The sequence below is a fragment of the Toxorhynchites rutilus genome, chromosome 2, assembly GCF_029784135.1.
Source record: "Toxorhynchites rutilus septentrionalis strain SRP chromosome 2, ASM2978413v1, whole genome shotgun sequence".
In the NCBI taxonomy this organism is placed as follows: Eukaryota; Metazoa; Arthropoda; class Insecta; order Diptera; family Culicidae; genus Toxorhynchites; species Toxorhynchites rutilus.
Window position 1 is genome coordinate 330,199,353 of NC_073745.1, and position 18,075 is coordinate 330,217,427.

The following is an 18,075-nucleotide window of genomic DNA, read 5'->3' on the forward strand; positions in this document are numbered from 1 at the left end:
TAAAAAGCGTGCCTGATCTTCGTCTCATGATAAACCTCTTCAACTACAACATCGAGTCGCACTCGTAGTACACTAGCATATCAAAGGGCGCTAGGACGCTCAGCAGGCTAGTGAATGCACTCAATGCGTGATCGAATTAAATAATAGAAACCCGTCAGGATTAGTTCCCGTGAACCCAAAAAAAAACAATAATGTTAAAAAAAACAAGTTCTATAATGTGTTAAATACAAAAAACATTTCGTATGTTGAAAGTATTGATTTGGTAAATATTCCTACAGGATCGTTTCAAGAATTTTCAAGATGGCCCAATTGAAAAACATGACAAATTTCATTTTTAAATATTTTTCGACTTGAGAATCCGAGGCACCACCCCACTGTCCCCTACGGACAATTGGAAAGCAGCTATACGATATGAATTTGGTACCCATTCTTACAGTTACGCTTTGCAGCAGCTACTATTTCTCGCGATCATCACTGATCATTTGAATAAACATATGTACCATATTTCCACTCACAAACGACAGAAATACACACACGCACACTTGCAGATACACATCTCTGTCTGCCGAGCGTCATCTCGAACGCATAGTAAATGTTCTTCCTCCCGAGTTGTCCTATATTTCATCTTGCTGCACTACCCGGCTCAAACAGATCTACAACTGGTTTCACGTCCGCTACCCTTGTTCCTACATTACCACCAACACACGGATGCGGACCGAGTACCAACACCAGCAGCACTCGGGCCAAAGCAAAAGGCGGAATTACGGATTTTAATAAAAGGCAGTAGCGCACCGATCATCGTCTGTAGAGTTCACCGCGGAAAATCATCATCGAGCTGACAAGCTCGGAAGAAAAGAAGGAAAAAAATTGAAGAAAGCCTGCGTCTCGTATTGAGCAGGGAAAACCACGCGTCTCTTGGGTTGGTTTGGAGAAAAATCGGAAAACAGCAATATTGTTGCGCGCTTGCTTGCGGTTTATGCTGGTGGTGGGCGAGAGCGGGATAATTTGAAACAGAACGAACCGTACTCTAGACAGTGGCCGCACACCGAATTCTGCGATCAGTCGGTGCTTTTGGTTCGTGTCGAAACCACCAGAACTCGGACTCGGATTTCGAACGGGCAAAACAGGACGACGCGTTGCCGTTTCTAGTGTGTGAAGGACTTTTGACTGCAGCCAACAGCTATCTGCAAGTGATTCTTTTTGTTTTGTGAACGCATAGTTACCAGAACCAACAAACACAATGGTTAGTATCGAAACGGGGAGGAGTGTTAACGGGGAGATACCGGAGTGAAATTGTGGTTTTTTGTTCGCAGTTTCAGTGGACACGCAGGGTGTATTGTGTGATTTTCAGGGGGCTGAGTTAGTGAAACAAACTCTTCTACAAGAATAATCATAGTTGGACAGCACATACATTTTGAAAAGATCCACTAGAAAAGTTTCTAAATGAAGTAGAAGTCTGAATGTTTATTCATCCAATATGAATGGTTATTATTAGATTATACGAGGCCTAGACTTCAGTTACTTCGTCATATGTCATCATCATTGATAACTATCTCTATGAAGTAATTGCAAGTTCCAAAAGATTTCTGTCATCATTATACAAATAAAAACTGACAATATCTGACAAGCTCTAGTTTTCAATCACAGTTGAAAAACAAAAGTTTCACGTGCTGAGGGAAAAAATTACGATCAAAAGCAAAAAAAATACTAGGTTTAGAAGTTTTTTTTCTGGAGCCATTCGAATACTGATGACACCTAATTAAATTTAGGCGATAACCTTTGAAGCTCTCAACGGCGACATATACAATTTCGTATTAGACACGATATCTTTGGCCAAGGGCACGAACTTATCGTACAGCTCAAGCAATATTCTTCAACTTGGAAAAAAAACTATATACAACATCCGATGAATTACAAAAACTATTTACCTCAATGATATTCGAAGACAACCCCTGACAACAACGAAAATTTTTGAAACCCTAAGTACAAAGCAACTAAATCTCAATATACTCAATATAATCAGTATACCTCAATACGTTTCTAAAATACAGTAGAACCTCGATTATCCGCGGAATAGTTGGGCTAGGTCACCGCATATAACGGAAAATCACGGATAACACCATGAAGGATAACACTGCTGAAGTGTAAACACGAAAAAAAGATGTTTCAGCATGAAAACTATGTTTCATCAATACAGAAAGCATTAAACTATCCATCTGTAAGGTCGTGTACACCAATGTTGAGATAATGTGAAAGTCATGACCAAAACAAAACCGCAAGACGCTACCACTCAATGACAAATTTCGGGAAGGTCCATGGAATTGCTAGGGATCATCAACTCTCAGATAATTCAGGTTGTACTGTATCTGGAATATCTATACCTTTGTAGATTGTGGAAGTGTTAGAGATCCTAATAATTTTGCTGTTGTCGCAATCTAGATAGTGATATCTGCAATACTTGCTCCATTGGTTGGAAACTGGAATTTAATTTAGGCTTTATTGAATGGAAAACTGATTATATATTTATGATTCAAACTATTGTCCATCGCAGGCATCATTTTTTTGGGAACTATACGAATCCCACTTCCGTGAGCTGATAATTTGTTGAGGCTTCCCTCGAATCGGTTTTTATCTCTTCATCAGCCCAGAAGCACTGATCAGTCAGTCTAATTACGGGCGATCGCCTGAAGAAGCAACGTCTGAAGTATAGTATAGAACTTCTCATTTCAACGATTCTAAGTATCTCTCAATCACTATAGAAATATGGTGTCTAAGATGGTCACGCTGAGAATACACTTTATCGTGTTCCTAATTTCATTTCATCCGTTTTTCTTCTGATGCTCGACTCTAAAGTACAAATTGTCGCATAGGATTCTAACTCTTCGGTGATGTATACATTATACCGAACTAATCCAACCAACTACAAGTAATGACCATTGAGCTTCGATTTGGCTATCGAAGAGAAAGCATGACCGGGAACTCTCCATGATTCTCTGCGTTTGAGATCATTGCACTGAACCCAGTTTATGTTCAGACAAAAAACACAGTTCTTTTGACTTCTAGGATTGGGCGATCTTCAGGAAAAGATCGATCTTGACGATCTTTTCTGAACGGCGTAGAGATTGATTCACCGATTAGATCAGTACCAGAGAATCGATGTTTGAAAAATCGAATGCCTTTTTTCCATTTTTTACGCATTCTATATAAGTGTCGTCTTTTCATTTAACATGGAATAAGCATTTCACATTTCTATTTAAATATCAAAGGTATTTTATTTTGAATCTCAGCATGAAGGTCACAAAAAAATTGAAAGCCAAAAAAATGTATTTTCCAGGGTATTTCCTCAGGGTATTAAACTTATCAACTGTTTTGGATTTTCATTGAATTTAAACAGAATTTACGGTAGACGCTCTGAAATCGCGATTTGTTTACATCAAATGACCCCCAAATTTGTATCGCGTACTTTTAGTAGTACTAAAGACATTGGAGCGTTGCCACATACCCGTAGAAGTTTTTGGTTAAGCAAAATATTAAAACAATATTCGAAGTGCTGCTATAAAAATATTTTTTGTGGATGCTAATACATCTGTCTCTGCATTATGAAGGGTAAACGAAGCCTTTAAGTCAATTGATTCATTCGTCTCTGATTCGGCCAACGCCAGACGCTTTAAACTTCTGTTGAACAGAAAGAGACATTCAACATTCTTCCCATAAAACATACTATATACAGACGGCTGCCCTTCGTAGACAAGTGAGTGTTAAGAAATTTAGAACGATGACTTCTAAAACAAAGATTTTATAGATTTGAAGCGCCATCATCTTCATTGTTATAAAGGAAGATCAGTTTATCATATATTTTGGTATATAACGGGTGTTCAAGAAAAAATGAGAATTTCTTCAGTGATATGATAAAAAACAAATTATTCCATGCAATTCAATATTTTTCATTATAAGCATAACGGTTGTTCTTAAAAAAAAGTCAGTGAATGTTGGCAATAGGGGCGCAACTTGGTGGAGATGTTCTCACAACAGCGAGGGACGGCACTGACATCGATTTTCCGGATGCAATTCCGGATCCTCGTGGTCAACTGCTTGGTGTCCGTGGCCCGCTAATTAGGGAGCCGAAAAAATCCTCGATCGGACGGCACTGGGGCGAGTTGGTCGGGTTCCGTTCCTTGGGTACGTACGGTATCTGGTTTTCTTCGAGGTACGCTAATGTCTTCTTGGCGTAATGGGAAGACGCCTTGTTCGACCATAAGGCGTACTTCCCATCAGAATAATGTTCCTTTAAGAACGGAACCAGAATCTTCTCCAGGCACTCCTTCTGGTTGATGGCAAGTTCGCTCGGCTTGTTGAACCAGGGCTTTGAAATCCTTCTGTCGGAGATTGCAATATACAGCATAACTTCCTTCTCAAACTTATGCTTGTATTTGTACTTCACCACGGGGGTGTGGACTTCTTGTTGCTGGTACCGGTCATTGCCGGGAATGTGGGACTTCGACAGCGGAAAATAACTCTCGTTGTCCGACGTCCCGCGATAATTCTTCGTCATCCATCGGCACTGAGATTTCGCGGTCGTTATCTTCTCGTCCATGTACTCCGGGGACCTAGACTTCTTCCGACAGACGATGCCCTCCTGCTTGAGGGTTCTGTGGATGTAGGAATAGGAGCAGCGAAATTTTCGAAAACTCGTACCATCGTTGTTGTTGAACTCCTTTTTCGGAGATTCTTTCTTCTTTTTCGTCATGATTTTCATCGGACGACCACTACCGGTCTTCCGCTCATCGTTCCGGGATGCCAGGATCCGGTAAACAGTGCTCACTGGCACATTTTCGTCCCGAGAATGGTCTACTGTAATCGAAACAATGAAAATCAAGGAAAAAAGATTTTCATTGTTTCGACACCATCTTTGATCAAACTGACAGCACCCGAGCGAAAAGAAACGAGCAACCGGTTTCTAAAGAGCCCAGAGAGCAATTCTCTCGGTGAGAAAAAAAAATTACGCTTTTTACTTTTTTTACAGAAAGGTAATCATTCTCATTTTTTTACTGAACACCCGTTAGATGAGTGTTTAAACTGCAATGTCCAGTTGTTATCAACATTTTCACTATGCTTAAGTAACACATGGGTACAATAATTGCCTTCTATCTCAAAACATCGATTCCAATGGTACCACGATTGAAACCAGCTGTAATAACAAGTGTATTAAAGAATGAACTAATTTCGGATGACGATGACAAAAAAAGCAGATAATTAAATGGAACAAATTTTTCAACAATATCTGTTCATATAGGAACATAAAGATCGACTCAGGGTCATGAACGCTCAGTTCGGAAAGGAACATACATACGTACAATCCGGTGATCAAATTTTAACGTCTGCGACACTCGTAAATGAGGTTCGATTGAGCTAATATTTAGCATGGGTATATTATCGAGTGTTACAGAGTGTCGATTCTTGACCCAAAAAAAATTTCGAGATGACAGTAGATCTCGATTTTTCATGCAATTTTAAGACATTCGGCAATAAAAAAAACTCAAAAATTAAAATCAAACTTTGACCGCTTTGTGCCACCCTCCCTTAAGTCCGATTGAGCTGATATTTTGTATAGGGTGGTTTTTCGAAGTGGTGAACATTTTTTATGGGGTAACTTTTAGAAATTCGAGATGACCATTTTCATTGGCACACTAATGTAGAGTGTGGAGGGGAATCTGATCACGACGGAAAGCGAGAGTTTTGATAAGTGGAAGCAGATTTTCAATGAACACGTGAATGACTATGCAGCAGATAGAAGCGACAATGGAGCTAACCTAGGTTCGGCAGCCAAATGATATGTCATCTCGATCGATACTATTTCTTATATCAGGATATTGATGGATTGTTTTCCATCTTCTATTAACATATTGCGGACCGCTCACAAGTTTTCTCGTGTTTCGCGTTCCGTCTATTACGGATGGATCACGAAATAACCCGTGTTTTCTGCACTTGATGGTCAAATCCTTGGTCTGTCAAGAATCTAACATGGCCTACCGACGGCTCGTCTCCGTCTCACCCACGCCGAAGAAACCATCTCATTCGGGAAATCCGAATTAATGAAGCGTACAAGTTTGCCCCAAAACGTGCGGTTCCTAATGTGTTAAGGACCACATGAAAAGGACTTTTTTATGTCGCTCAAACAGCATCCACCAGCGTCTCTGAATTATCAATGCGTTGGTGTTTGTGATGGACTGTAAGCGAACACGGTACCCACTTTGAACAGAACTTCTCCATGAACGAATGTTCATGTGAAATGGTATCTACACTGTATTTTTATACCTTTACGGTGACAATTACTTGACACAAAATTCATTAAGATCGACAAAAAATAGTAATTTCTTTCCATAGAACAGTAGATACCCTTTTTTATTAGGTGCACAGCTAAGTTCCAACTGTTTGTCAATAGTAGCTGTGAGTGCTAATCGATTTCGAAACATCATGAATCAAGTTGAATATATGGTATACGAACAGCTTTGTGGTCTTTTTCCGGTGTCATGTACTTTTAGCTGTGTTAAAACGACTGACTTTGTGCCAAATAGTTGTCATTTGCGAGAAGTGTTGATTTCCTTCTATTATTCGAAGAAAACAGCGACTGAGACGCATCAAGAACTCCGGAAGGTTTACGAAGATGTTGCTCTAAGTGAAACAGCGTGCCGTGGTTGGTTCCGTTGTTTCACAAACGGTTATTTCGATGATAACGACTGTCCGGTTGAATTGTCGAAGAACGCTGAATAGGACAGATGTGCGGAGGCGGACAAATCGCAAAAAAGGTTTGCTTCAACGTGAAGGATTTCCATTCTGGGCGGCTGCTCGCTTTAGCCTTGAACTGGGCCCGGGCCAGATTCGCGTCGACCTCCTTGATTCCTTTGTTGAGGCTGCGTCGCCACGAGCCCCTGGGTCTGCCTCTGCTACGATGTCCTGCCGGATTCCAATCCAGCGCTTGTTTGCAGATTTGATTTCCGCTCCCTGGCCGACCCACTTCTATTGCGTTCTCGAATCTCGGCTGATATCGGCTTCTGGTGACACCTACATTTTGCGGACATAAAAAAGGCATGATTAGTAGATTTTCTATTCGGTATTCGAGCTCTACCAGGAAGATGAGGAAAAGTTTTAACTAGCGATGGGTACTATTTTGAATGAGTTGAATTAATTAAATTCATAAGAAAAACAGCGAAAACTTTTTTGCACAGCCCATATATTTTTAGAATGAAATTGTTCATCACTGTTTGTCAAACTACTGCTTATCTTTAGTGTTTTCTCCCAAAATCCAACGCTACGTCAATACGAAATGTTCACCTAGAAAATTTAAAAAGTAGTCTCCCTTGAATTATTGTAATTTATGAACTAAGCTTCAATGTTTCCTGAATTTTGACACGTAGCGTTCAGTGGTCAGTATTTCCGCCAGTGACCAGATGGATTTAGCAACAGTTGCTGCAATATGTAGATCACGCTTCAAATGCAATAGGTAATGTGACAATGATGTGTGGATCTGAGTCCAAACTAGTAGACCACCACTGATGTGTAATCTGCAATACGATGTCAAGAATGAAACCAGAAATGAAACTCAATAATTTTATTACACCTACTCAAACGTTGCCAGTACAGTACATAGAAAAATTACATACGGTAATGAGTTTTCCTAATTCCGTTGGAGTCGTTGTTTCGATAAGAAACATCCATTTATTTCCACCTTCAATGGCAACACAATCCAAGTTCCATAAATCATGTTGTTGAGACCTCTCCGTTGTTTCATTCAACCGGTTCTCGTTATTTCCCTCCAATATTATGTCCTATGTTTGTGACTGTGTTTTTCAAGTATTGAATTAGATCATCGTTGTTAGGACGTAACCCCTCGTTACAGCAGCACCGTAACCGAATAGATCGTTGTAATCGAATACGGTGTAACTTGACAGGAGGAATGAAATGATAAACAAAGAGAAAAACAATAGGGATAGTGTATGAAGAGTTGTACGAAAATTAGATCAATACTATTTGAAATTTACGTGGCAACGGAAAGGAATATTAGATAGGAATTAGAAAGGAAAAAAGGTAATAGAATTTATTATAAGAAATTATAAAGTCTGTCTCTCACCAAAATTTATAAATTTAGAACTTCAGAGTTCATCGAAGTAGCTGAACAGCAGGAAAGATCCTCCATTAAGGATTCACTAAATTTGTAAGACACGATGAATTATGTACTGAATCAATATTAATTAAATAAATTTCAGCTTAAAGCAGACTGAACATAAAAATCGAGTCTCGCTCTCAAGGTTTAGCAAACCCTACGCCCACAACCGTTGTTCATACATATCCATTCATTAGATTTACCCGGTCTTAATTTTTCTGACACCCACCGAAAACAATAAAGGTTTTCGAAGAAAATCTATTGACCGTATACTAACAGTTTCCTTCCTCTTCTTTCATATTTTTTCAGGATGATCTTCCACCAGAACAGGTCGCAAGTAAGTATAAATCATAATACCGCTTCCAAACGGCCGTAAACCGTGGCCATAAAAACTAAACCATCTTCTTCTAAGCGCAAAACAGCGCTCTCCGCATCTGCCTGGGAGGTGTTGGTGAAAAATAGCCCGCGGCACTTGACACAAATTTCACTCTATTTTTCATCTCGCAACCACGTCCACGGTGAAAGCGTTTGGATCTGCTGACGTTAAGCCACTGGTAATAATCGTTTGGCCCCGGCTGTCGAATGGCATTGGCTCTCCACAGCATCTTGAACTGGGAGGCTAAAAATACACATTTCATAAACATCCACATCAAGATGTCGGATTCAAATCAAACGTATGCTCGTCTCTAGTCATTCAAGCTCGTGTAGAGCTGCACGGGTCACTGGTGATGTGCGTCTAATGGCCGAATCCAGTCGCCAGTAGTCCAACCGGAAAACCGTCTATCCCGTCGAGAATCTATCAACATACAATGAAAATCTGTCGAAACAAACAATAATTAACACATCGGGGCAATTTTCACACGATTTTCCAATCGGTGAGGAAAACCTCCGCCTGCCGGCATCCGGCAACCATCACTCGCGGCTCACTTATTGGTAAACATTCTGACGTAAATGTTTCCCTCATACTGTCCGCAGTGAAATAAAATAAAATCTTCCGACTTTCGTGTTTCATTAATTGCATGTTTTCCTCCCAGTTCATACCAGACGGATCCCCCCTAACTCATCTGTTCACGAGATTGCAAAAGTTACACAACGTGCCCTCGTCGGTCTGTTTGTTTGACTGTTTGGCCGTTATTCCCCCATTAAACCTTTCAACACGTTGCTAATTTTCTAATCGATTTTGAATTTACGCCAGAAAGGGTTACTGCATTCTGGCCGCGAACGAACCAGCTGGAGCTAGATTTTTCCGATAATTAGGAATCAGCAGCGAGTTGTCTCGGGTTCAACAACCCGAACCTCTCTTTCCCACTCCCGATGATCGTCTCGTGAGTTTGTTGGCCCAGAGCAGACAAGATGTGATCTAATTATTTCTGGCAACACCACACCGAACGATTACACACGACAGTTTGAAGACGCGACGGTCTACGACGGTTCGAAGGAAGAACCGGGAAATTCGCTTCTGTCATTTGGACGGGTAATGAAGCGTGAGTCGGGCACCATAACATAAACTACATACATGCCACATAAACACACACATACCCTTCTGACATACAAAAGCTGCCAAAGAAACAAACACGAGATTCGGACATATGTTGCGTGACCGATAGAATAAATCTCGTTCGCGACTAACCTGCAGTTCCTGCTCTCAGTTCTCTCAAGAATAGATGTCTTTGTGTGAAAAAGTACTACAAAATTAAAACATTTTGTAACCATATCCATTTTCGAGAAAACAACCCAACTATTCTCATCACCTTATAATTAAGTTGGTGCGTGGACATATCAATAAACTCATATGCAGAATGAGTTCAATTAGTTTTGCCAACCTAGTCATCCCCAAGTTCCGTTTAGATTAGAACAATGATTTCCAACTATTTCATCCTTGCGACCACTTTTGGTTACAATGGAGTATCCACGGCCCCTGAATATTTTCATGGAGAAATTACGTTGAAGTGAATATAAAAATTTATTTTGGAAAGCTTGTTTTCAGCTATATTTATTACATTAAAAAAGACAACAACCCATTCAATGTGACTGTTGTATCTGCATTATCAAATGATATCAATCTCATATCATTTCAACGTTTGTTTCTTATGTAGATCTTCACTTGAAAATCCACTCCTGCTGAAGTACGAATAAGCAAACGGAATAAGAAACTCCACAAAACACAATACGCTTATTTGGTACTTCAAATAGCATTTTCAAATTCGAAAGAATTGTACAATGTGTTTAGAGACAGTGTCATATCTCAGATTCTGTTTAGAATAACACGTTATTAAAAAAAATATATAGATAATTTCATAGGGGTTTTTTGATTTTGATTCCTCTCGAATGAACATGTTAACTTTTGGCTTAATACGTGCCATCAACTTCTGCACAGGTTGCTGGTCAACCTCATTGGCTGCTTTTTATGGATTTGAAATATCACTTTTAACCATTTGTCCACTCCTCTCCAGTTTACTTCTGATGATACCCGAAAACATTTCTATTGTGCGGAATTCAGGACGTCATCTCTGATATCGTGTCACGAATATTGCGCATACTTACTTTGGTAGCAGTTCAAAATCCTCACTCCCACTGGCAACAAAGCCGGATTTCATCGTGAACATGTTACTTCTTTATCCTATCTTTAAATTGTAAATTAGACAATAGCCATTTACGTGTAAGAGTATTCCTTCTGTTCCATTCGAACAATTCGTCTCGTCTCGTCTCAGCCCCAGTCACTGACAAGTCGAGCTAAATATCTAAATATATTCTAGTACACGAGTTTAATTGAAATATTTTATTTAGTAGACTGGAAAGATTTATGACACCTTTTCTCGATATGGTCAGTGATGTCAGATGTAAAGACATGTTCTTATTTTGAGAAAAACAACAAACATAAAACAAACATGTCTGAAATTGATCAATCAAGACTCTTTCCTCAGTGCCAAAATCCTAAAATCATAACAAAGAGGAAGAAGTATCATATACCTAACATTCTCAGACGTTTCGTTATTATGGAATTATTTGGGCCAATGTTCATGATTTATTTATTTCTATTAGGCTGTCAAACAAGTCTTGCGGTATTTCCGCGAGCTGTCGTTGTAAGCGCGTAGTTCTAGTTGTATTCATTGTATCGAGTCATACTATAGCTAATTGGAAAGGTATTTTTGCGCGCTATAATATAGTCCTTGACAGTGTTTTGTTTAGTTAAGTCGTTCTTGAGTTATAGTGTCGCAAATATGAAGCAAAATAAAGAGAAAATCCGACATATTTTACAGTACTACTATGACAAAGGCAAAAATGCATCTCAAGCTGCCAATGAAATTTGTGCAGTTTATGGACCCGATACAGTTTCCATTTCCACCGCACAACGATGGTTTCAACGTTTTCGTTCTGGTGTAGAGGTCGTCGAAGATGCGCGACGCTCCGGAAGGCCTGTCGTCGAAAATTGAGACAAAATCGCTGAATTAGCCGAGAAAGACCGGCATAGTAGCAGCCGTAGCATCGGCCAAGAGCTGGGGATAAGTCATCAAACCGTTATTAACCATTTGAAGAAGCTTGGATTCACAAAGAAGCTCGATGTATGGGTGCCACACACGTTGACGCAAAAAAAAACATCTTTGACCGTATCCACGCATGTGAATCGCTGCTGAATCGCAACCCGCAACCCGCAACCCGTCGTGGTCGAAGCCCGCTGAAGCGGCTCAGACGGTGGCCAAGCCCTCATTAACGGCCAGGAAGATTCTGCTGTGTGTTTGGTGGGATTGTCAAGGAATAATCTATTATGAGCTGCTTCCCTATGGCCAAACGCTCAATTCGGACCTGTACTGCCAACAACTGGACCGCTTGAAGGTTGCACTCATGAAGAAGAGGCCATCTTTGATAAACAGAGGCCGCATTGTCCTCCATCAGGACAACGCCAGGCCACACACTTCTTTGGTGACGCGCCAGAAGCTCCGGGAGCTCGGATGGGAGGCTCTTTTGCATCCGCCGTATAGTCCGGACCTTGCACCAAGTGACTACCACCTGTTTTTGTCCATGGCGAACGAGCTAGGTAGTCAGAAGTTAGCCACAAAAGAGACCTGTGAAAATTGGCTATCCGAGTTTTTTGCCAATAAGGAAGCGAGCTTCTATAACAGGGGTATTATGAAGTTGGCATCTCGTTGGGAACAAGTCATCGAACAAAACGGCGCATATTTGACTTAAAACAGATGATTGTAACTAATTTTATGTCATTCTTTGTGTGGACACCGACTGGACAACATCGTTGCTGGACGGGCTGGACGGCGAGGGATCGAGTGCCTTTCTCAAGGCAAGAGGACGGAGGTGGTAGCGCTGGAGTAAAATAGAGTAGTGTTTTCAAAGGGCCTTTCTCAAGGCTAGAGACGAATGAACTGAAAAAGTTTAAAGTCTCTATAATACAATACCATTACCCATTAATTTTATGAACAAATGAAAATTCAAAAAAATACCGCAGGACTTTTTTGACAGCCTAATATTAATTATATTATTTATTTTACGACTGTGGTACAAAGTTTCAACACTTCTATATTTGTCCAAGATCGGTTGGCTACTAACTGACCGGTAATTTTATTGAATCTTTTATTGAATGTTTCGTTTCAATCTGTCCCTACACTATTCGTGTTATCTGTGTTATCATTATTATCAGTGTAGGTAGTATTAGTGATTAGAGATGTCCAAATTGTTATAACGGTGTCTGTATAACAGTTTTAATTTTATCTAAGTACTCCTATATTTAAGTTTTAATTCATTGCATGTATGTGTTGCGTTGTACATATTTTCGTGTATAATGTATACTAAACGGCTACAGGGTCTATAATGTAAGTTTTAGGAACTTTAACATTGTGTAAGAAAATTATATTGCAGAGCTCGGAACACTGCCACGGCTGCCTATGCTTTCAAAAGTTTCCCAGGCTTTAAAATGTCTTCCGCTTTTCTCCTTCCGGTCAAGGAAGGCGTATAAGACTGCTGCTCAAGAGACTGTTTGAAGGCTGTATTGATGTTGGATTAGTCGACCATCACCACGCAATCGAACTTCGTAAGCATCGTTGTGTCCAAGGCGCCTAGAAGTATATACTAAGGTGGGCCAACTTGCTAAAACCACTCTTCAGCCATCTTGGAAGTCTACTGTGTTTTGTTTGTAAACAAAACACAATACGCTATTGCCGAAGCTCGCTCGTGATCAGTCTGTCTCTTTCACGCTACAAGCAAATAATTCCCCTTCTACTTTCTTCCGTGCTGTTTTCATATACCGCTCCCCTAACAAACTTAGTGACGAAACGGCCTCACCTAGTACCATAGACCCGTCTTGGTTGTGTCCAGCTTTCGAGTTCGTGTTTTGACCGTCTTGTATAGGTCATTCATTACGTTGATGACTATTGATTTGACCGCTTGTAACAATTTCGTTAGCTCGATATGCGAATAGTTAAAAAAAAAAGGTTGAAAATTTTGTCGCCATTTTGATAACAGAAGATCAAATGGTCAAATGAAAAAAGAGGTATCATTCTGCTATGAGAGGTGTTCGGATTTTTTTTAAATGCTCGACCAAAAAATACGTCGAGTTCAAGCCGACCAAATTTTGATCGAAACATCCTTGAATACGTATTATTTTGTTAAGAGTTAAACACAAACATAAAAATGTTTTATTTGGCAACACCGACAATTGTAAGAAAATGTGAAGAAAATTATAGCAGTTATTGAAATATGTCCTCGTAAAGTAGGAGGATTTTCATCGAAAGTATTATTTTTGATCATATTATGAATTGAGCAAACAGTAAACATCACTTAGTACACAGTTTGCGAGTGGAGAAAACAGTATATAACGCAAAAACTCCGCACTCGTCAGATTGACGGTGGTTTTTGGCCCAATCCCAACCCAGCGACATGGTTCCGAACGGATGAGAGAAGATGCCAAGATAATTACCTGACATTACTAACAGCGGAATAACAGCAAATGTCCATCACTTCTAACAAATTTCCCTTTTTACATTTCTTCCACTTTTCCTTACAGTCCTGCAGAAGGCCTTCAACAGCTTCGACCGCGAAAAGACTGGCAGCATCTCGTCTGAAACGGTCGGTGAAATCCTCCGGCTGATGGGACAGCCCTTCAACAGCAAAATCCTCGAGGAGATGATTGAAGAGGTTGACGAGGACAGTAAGTAGCAGTAATCGATACCCGGTGGAGGTTGACACCCACGCTAATTTTCCAACGAATTTTTTTTTTGCGTACGCTAGAGTCCGGCCAGATTGAGTTCAGTGAGTTCATCACGTTGGCGGCCAAGTTCATCGTTGAGGAGGACGAGGAGGCTCTGCAGAAGGAGCTGCGAGAGGCGTTCCGTCTGTACGACAAGGAAGGCAACGGCTTCATCCCAACCTCCTGCCTGCGCGAAATCCTCCGAGAGCTGGACGATCAGCTGACCGACGAGGACCTGGACATGATGATCGATGAGATCGATTCCGACGGCTCGGGAACGGTTGATTTTGATGGTGAGTGATGGCAAACCTTTTTTTTACCTTCATTCGCATGATTCATCGCTCTGCTACATCATACATCAGACAGAGCAAAATCAACATACGTTGGCCAGAATAAACATTTACTTTCCATTGCCAGATATACAAATGAGTGGACAAAAACTACAGCTGCTTTCGAAATATGAAACTCGAAACGTGTTCAGGAAAAGTCAATCCAGCCAGCGTTTATTTACGAATCCATTTCCTTCGCGTGTTCGCGTTTCAATATCATCCCGGGTACAAATTGGGACGATATTTCCAAAAACAAACACAAAACGGGACTCGTGCGATGTTTTGGCTCTTGTCCAAATCGGCTTTTTAACAACTCGAGAAATTGACCAATTAAATGGACGCCAATCGAGTGTTTTCCATACGGCCGTAAAATTACCCCGATTTACTCGATGGGTAAATTGTTGTGACTCAATCCAATGTAAAACTAAGCACTATTTACAATTCTTGCCTGTGACTATCAACTCATTGAATTCGATTATATCCGCACCCCAACCCCAACCAGCCACGTTCTGTGTGACATCTTGAAGCCGATTTTGCATACATGTCAAGGTTTCTATTTGGAACGCATCGGAAAATGTTAAAATTAACTTCTCCCTCACGTTGTGTTTTATCCACCCACCGTGTGTTTCCAAAGACGACACGAGCTTTGCGTCTTCCGTTGATTTTGGCCCCATGCGCCTCAATGACACGCTCCAAATAAAAAATCCCAAACACAGACACGAAGCAGCTGTTTAACCATACGGGTCCCGTCTCCTGGGAGGATGATTTTAGCAATCTGGTAGCAGTTTATTCGCCAACGTCAATCCGAGTTTTCGTTCAATTTCGTATCTAACACTGAATCGTTTGTTCTTCCACAACAATCTATTTGCAGAATTCATGGAGATGATGACTGGTTAAGCTAGTTGCAACGCCCCGAAACGTTTTGTATTCAACCAACTTCCTCATCCCAACCACGCAAAAACATTTTTTACTTTTTCTACCCTATTTTAAACGTTAACTTTGTTTTTCTTTGTAAAGCATACACGCACATATTCATCAGAAGGAGAAAAAAAGATGTGGGAGTTTTAAACGACGTTATCCCACACACATGTTATGAATGTACTGTTATTCAACGTCACTTTGTTTAGCGATAGCAATTTTATTCTATATACGTTTATACGATAACGGAACTCCTGGAGCATGAAGGACTTCCTGACTTCTAGTTCATCAATTCGTTTGTTAAACTTGTTTTTTTTATAAAGCGTACATAAACAATGTTGCGGACAAGCCTATTAGTATTTTAATTTGAACACACTTTAAAAATGATCTGTTTTTAAACTAAATTATGTAGCATTGTTTCTCTGCGTAAGAATTGTATGATCATTTTCAATCTTCTGCATTATTAATGTTTAATAATAAAGAAACCGAGTTAAACAAGAAATCGACTATTCAATATGTCAATTAATATATCACATTTCCTGCTACGCTGTAACCATTTTCTCCAGGCTCCCCAACCACAGTCCAGCTACCTCACACGCTGCACTATTTCCTCTGGTCTTCGATGGATTTGATCTGTACACAATTTCCGTCATTCTAGTAACACGACCCGCTCATTGTACTCGTTCTGGTTTAAAGGGATGCTTGATTTATAAAATCATAGCTGCTTGGAATCTATCGAAGTCATATTAAATATATCATCGCTCACTCTACACCTTGCGACACACAATTTCCCATGAGTCCACATTCTTTCCAATTTTCCTGAACAGAATCAATCACGTCACTCACTCGGTCCCTTGGCCATCATTCCCAAGGACTCTGCGAGGAAGTTTCAACCGAATGCGGACGAGTGAAGACGGTTACATTTATGAGCCCGGAATCATCTTTTGCACGAGTCTCGATCTCACTTGTTTAGCTGACGACTTCTATTTCCTCTGGAAATCCTCCAGTTTGCAACTTCGTGGCTACGGAGACTTTTTCAGTCGTGCAACTTTTTGTCTTACTATCTTGATCAAAATGTTTCCGGAATCACCACCGTGTGGCGCTCTCAGTCACCCGTTTTTACTTTTCACGGGCTGACCCGGCAAACTTCGTCCCGCCCGAAATTTATTTTTCGTAATCACATCCATGTTTTCTCACTAAGCGTTGTTCATGGGTCCAATCGCAGAAGTGTTCATTGATTGAAAAAAATACCTTTAAAATTACCTTTTATTATAAAATTCCTAGTACTTCTACCAAAACTTGTCATTATAATATCAGATTATTTTCAGACACAATTCTCGTTCAAGATTTTTCAACCACTTGCAAGTAAAATGTTTCTCCGTTACATGGAATAAATGTTTGATACCGAAAATATGATAGGATAAAGACACCCCTAAATCAGAGTGTCGAACCATTATAGAATCGTTCATCAATCTTAGAAACCTCTATATGTCAATATGATTCCATTTGCTTGATTAGTTCTCGAGGTATTCAGACCCCTCCTGTAGAGAGGGGAAGCCACCTTAGAAACATTTATTGCCTTATAAAACCTTCACATGCCAAATTTGGTTATATTTGCTTGATTAGTTATTGAGTTATGCAGAAATTTATGCTTCATTTGTATGGCAGCTTCCCTTAGAGGGGGAGGAGGAATGTCTTACCACCATAGAAACATTTATTGTATCCTAAAACCTCCACATGCCATATTTGGTTTGGTTTGCTAGATTAATTTTCGAGTAATGCATAAATTTGTGTTTCATTTGTATGGCAGCCCCCCCTTAGAGAGGGGGGAGGGGTTTCGAACTATCATAAGAACCATTCCCGACCCCAAAAACCCCTACATACCAATTTTCGTGTCGATTGGTTCAGTAGTTTCCGAGTCCATAAGAATCAGACGGACAGACAGACAGAAATCCACTTTTATATATAAAGATTTTTTTTGTAGGTTGGCACATCTGTCATTCTATAAAATTTGTAGTGTGACAGTTTCACATTTCTAAAAGTTGTATTGCTGTACATCTGCTATTGTGCGTGCCTTTTTTTTGTGCAATTTGCAAAATTTGCAAAATCAGTCGTTATTCGTGAAAATTTGGCTAAAAACGAAACGAATACCATTCAGCAACCACCGAATTCACCTGATTTGGCCCCCGTGTGACTTTTTCCTATTCGAACAACTCAAAAAACCACGTTTCTGCACCCGAGATGAGATAATGGAAAAATCGAAGATGGTGCTGAAGGTCATACCGCAAATCGAATATTTCGAGGATTGGATCAAGCGCTGGCATAAGTGCGTCGCAGTCGATGGGGAACACTTTGAAGAGGACAATATCGATATTGATGTACAATGTAGTTTTGGACACTGACTGTGAGCGAGGCCTTGCGGTTCCCTCGAGCCCGAGTGACGTATAAGAAAAAGATAATTGAGGGCTGTT

General features: G+C 40.2%; 2 protein-coding genes across 11 annotated transcripts in view; one reads left to right on the forward strand and one right to left on the reverse strand.

The window, feature by feature from the left end:
- The first annotated feature begins 783 nt into the window (after positions 1-783).
- On the forward strand, positions 784-16,106 carry LOC129769116 (troponin C). Its single transcript, XM_055771162.1, has 5 exons — positions 784-1,243; positions 8,471-8,498; positions 14,175-14,318; positions 14,399-14,650; positions 15,558-16,106. The coding sequence occupies exons 1-5, from the start codon at positions 1,241-1,243 to the stop codon at positions 15,581-15,583; spliced, it is 453 nt and encodes a 150-aa protein (XP_055627137.1). The 5' UTR covers positions 784-1,240; the 3' UTR covers positions 15,584-16,106.
- Positions 6,008-18,075, reverse strand: part of LOC129769113 (probable peroxisomal acyl-coenzyme A oxidase 1) — a 32,428-nt gene continuing 20,360 nt past the window's right edge. For 3 of the 10 annotated variants that reach the window (XM_055771157.1, XM_055771154.1, XM_055771158.1), the window contains one exon: positions 6,008-7,062. In XM_055771157.1, the coding sequence (XP_055627132.1) occupies positions 6,945-7,062 (118 nt within the window). In that variant the 3' untranslated portion in view covers positions 6,008-6,944. Of the gene's footprint in view, positions 7,063-7,087; positions 7,942-18,075 lie in introns of those variants that run through there. The other 7 variants (XM_055771152.1, XM_055771153.1, XR_008741817.1 and 4 more) reach the window with 6 other exon arrangements.

Excerpts from the sequence above, each read along its gene's own strand:
- LOC129769116 (XM_055771162.1), top strand. Across the intron at positions 8,499-14,174 it reads TCCACCAGAACAGGTCGCAA|TCCTGCAGAAGGCCTTCAAC; the intron begins GTAAGTATAAAT and ends TTTTCCTTACAG. Across the intron at positions 14,319-14,398 it reads TGAAGAGGTTGACGAGGACA|AGTCCGGCCAGATTGAGTTC; the intron begins GTAAGTAGCAGT and ends TGCGTACGCTAG.